Genomic DNA, 3757 nt, shown 5'->3' on the forward strand with positions numbered 1-3757 from the left:
GCAAAATGTTTCCTATATTTTTCTCCAGTTTTCCCCAAAGTTTCAGCCAGATTGGAACACTCTCCGAGTTTTCGCGGAGTTTTTTTTTCCTTTTTTGCCGACTCCCTGAATAACCCCATTAGTAATTATGATGATAACCTGCTGAAATTTCACCAAAAAAGTTTAATATTTTGATTTCAGGTTCTGCTATGTTGCCAGGACGCCAGTACGACAATCCTGACCGTAATCTAAACTACAATAGTGAAATTTTTATTCATTAAAAAAGGCTATAATAACTACAGTAACTGAAAAAATGCAGTAACTTGAAAACTACATAAATTGAAAAAATTGCTCGCAGGTAAGTTTTCCTGATTGGAATGACTTTCGAAGAAAGGAAATAATACTTATTCCGACGATACTCTTTTAAGATTTTTTAAATTCAGAGAAATACCAGCATCATCCTCGATGGTAGTGCAAAGGAACCTTCTGGAAAGTTTCTGTATGGAATAAATGGATTTGGTTTTTAAAAAATCTTTTCTTCATTTATCAAAAATAATTTTCAGGTTCTTCTAGATTCTTCTGAAAAACTTTTAATTTTTAGAGAATTTCAATTATAAGATGTTCCTGATTCAATGGATTAAAAAAAAGAATTTAGATTTTTAGTATTTTTATTCAGATTATTCAGAACTCATTTCAGATTTTTGATCCAGATATCATAAGATTGGAACTATTTTTTGATTTTTGAAAATGCACACTTGTTTTATGGCTTAGTCGAAAAAAGATTACTTTTCAGATGGAAAATGTCTGAAAACTTTCGAATGAATTTTTTTTTTGGGACTTTTGGCTTTTTTGATCTACCTAAAAAGTAATCTAATAAATGATTACTTTTCCGGTAGATCAAAAAAAATCAATAGTTTCATGAAACAAATTCGCCATCGAAAAGTTTCAGATATTTTCTAATTTTAATTATATGCTTTGAAAAAAATTTTCAAACTATTATATTTTCTACCGTATTTTTAATATTTCTTCTTGCAGAACCATGTCATCGACATCGTCTGGCTCCAGAGTGAGAATCGGAGCTCAAGCGGTGAGTTGATGTGAAGGAGGCCATTTGGGCACCTGGATGTTTCAACCTTTGGGAACCTTTTAAGTGAAGATAGAAGTCCGCAGAAACCACCTATAATAGATCGAAAGAGCTCTAAATCTGAAAAAAAAACTCATAAATCTGTTTTTAAAGTCTTCTTACGAAACCTTTGAACTGCTGAAAATACAGTTTGAAAATCGCTTTTTTAACCGTAAGATTCCTCTGTTTGGCGCATTGGCGACAGCCACCCTCTCTCCTCTTGCTCTCTCCAATTATCATTGCACACCGACCTTATTAAAAAACATGAGTGTGTGGCGCAGGAGAAGAGACGACATCCCTTGTCAGAAATCGAAAATTCGAATCGAAAAAGCGGAAATTCGCAACTCTGTCATCTACAGCTATGACTTCGCCTGCACTTATGTCAAGAGCACAGTCACTGGATTTTTCACAACAATGAAGAAAATGATTTGGGAGACAGAGGAAGAGAAAGTTGTTGAGAAGAACCAGATAATTTTAGTTTGATAATCATTTTCTTTCCTAATTCTACTAATCAAAGCTGTCCCTTTCTGTCACGAGTTCCGGAGACTACCCTCTCTTTCCTTTTCTGAATAAGTCTCATTTCATCATACTTGTTTGGTAATGAAAAATATTGATGCATTTTTGTTAGTTAGACCTGAAAGTTTTCAGAGGCAAAATCTGTTATATATCTTTACAACGAAATTACGTGACTTTCCACTGCTATACTGTACCGTCTAAATAATGACGCTACCTAACCTCTAGTCTCACGAAAAGTGGGACTATCTTGGCAGCTGGGGACATGGCAACAAGGAGCAGATGGTCACCAGCCCTTTCCTCTGAACGACTAGCAATATAATAAAGAATATCGACCGATCTTTTCTTGCACCACAAGAGAGTAGAAGACGGTGTGATGCGTGCCTTGTTTCTGTCTCTAGCTGCCAACAGGGTCCCAATCTTATTAGAAGGGATAGAAAGAGATCATACTGTACACTGTACAATACCGCAGTAAAGAGTCAAGGTACAGGTCCAAACTCCAGACCGAGATCTCTTTTTTTCATAAGTTATGAGCAAATTTCTAGAAAATCCAGGACGTACAAAATTTTTTCGAAGCATTCATTTTTACAATTACAGTAAGAGGGGAAGAGAAGAACAAGAAGACGAGAACAGAAAAAAAAAGTGGAAAGCGAAAAAAAAGGGAAATTTATATTCAGTTGGTTTCTCTCTTCTTCTTATCAGGAGACGTGACAGTGGCAGTGAGAGAGAAATCGAGAAGAGAAGACGTAGAGATGATTAAAGTTCCCTGAAAAAAAAACAAAAATATAGCATCACAGTTCTAGAGATTAGGGTCTGAAATTCAATTTAGAGGTACGGGTCTAAATTTCAGACACAATCCTATTCTCTATCACTCACTCCGACTCAATGAATCCGTTCGTGTAGACACGGAGCATGAACTCGGCCTCTCGTTTGGCTCGAATGTCGATGGGACAATCACATAGTTTCCTGGTGGCACACGGAAGCGTCCCGTCATCTGAAATTTTTTTTTGATATTTTGATTCGGCGGAAGATCAGAATTATAAAAAAAATCACCGTAAAACCTGTAATAGAAGGGCCCACACACTGCCAAGTTTGAGCTCAATTATCTCTAATTCCTATGCGAGATATCAAAAATGTGTCAACTAATAAAATCTTAGTGATGTGATGATAAACAGTTTATCAGTTGACTACTTTTTGATATCTTTTTGGCAGCCGAGATAATTGAGCTGCAAGCAGAGAGGCCGCAAGCGCGGCCGACCGTATAGCAAGGGTAGCACACTTGGAGCTCAATTATCTCAACTCCTATGCAAGATATCAAAAATGTGTCAACTAATAAAATGTTGGTGATATTACGATAAACAATTTATTAGTTGACAACTTTTTCATATCTTTGACAAGAACCGAAAAAAATTGCTTCAAAGTCAAAGGGGCCTTCTATTACAGGTTTTATGGTATTTGAGAAAATCGGCGAGAAAATAGAAGGGCAAAACTTGATAGCCTAACTTGTTTGAATGGCGGCCTAGAACCCCAAAGCTAGTCCTCAAACTTTATTGATGCTTCTAGGGACCATAAAAACCGAAAAAAACATTTCGAAACCTTAAAAACAGCCCATTTTCGCTCATTTTTATTAGAAGGCCTACCTTTTTTAATGGTGGCCTAGAATTACTAAACTAATCTTCAAAGGTTCAGAATGTTTTTTTAATCCTAAAAATCACAGAAAACCGTTCATAAACAACAAAAATAGCTTATTTCCAGCCATTTGGCCTCAGGTGACCGAAAACCTCAAAATTCCTTGATGGCCTAACTTTACCAGATGATGGCCTAGAAACCGAAAACTAGTCCTCAAATCTTTTCATTGTTTCTAGGAACCATAAAAACCAAAAACTGCTAATTTCCAACCATTTTGCCACTGATGGCCTAGAAATCCAAAACTCGGCCACTACTCTTACTTCTCTCAAATTGATAAAGGCAGCTGATCTCATCGCTGACTTGTTGGCAGCGAAGAATTGCTTACTGAGACGTCCACGACTTCCGCCAGCCTGAAAAAGAAATTTTAGAATTGTCTGAAAAATTTCAAAAAAGCACAAAACTTGTGGTTAGGTCACAATGTTCACAGAAAACCCAACATGGAGAAAAAGTGGG

General features: G+C 36.4%; 1 protein-coding gene across 1 annotated transcript in view; it reads right to left on the bottom strand.

Moving 5' to 3' along the window:
* Positions 1-2313: 2313 nt before the first annotated feature.
* The window catches only part of Cbr-clp-1, a gene marked incomplete at both ends in the record, with an annotated part of 11517 nt that continues 10073 nt past the window's right edge, over positions 2314-3757 (bottom strand). Inside the window, 3 exons of the mRNA XM_045244652.1 lie at positions 2314-2381; positions 2492-2609; positions 3565-3654. Of these exons, the coding sequence (XP_045097724.1) occupies positions 2314-2381; positions 2492-2609; positions 3565-3654 (276 nt within the window). The remainder of the gene's footprint in view (positions 2382-2491; positions 2610-3564; positions 3655-3757) is intronic.

Source organism: Caenorhabditis briggsae (assembly GCF_000004555.2).
Source record: "Caenorhabditis briggsae complete genome, chrIII, whole genome shotgun sequence".
Taxonomy (NCBI): Eukaryota; Metazoa; Nematoda; class Chromadorea; order Rhabditida; family Rhabditidae; genus Caenorhabditis; species Caenorhabditis briggsae.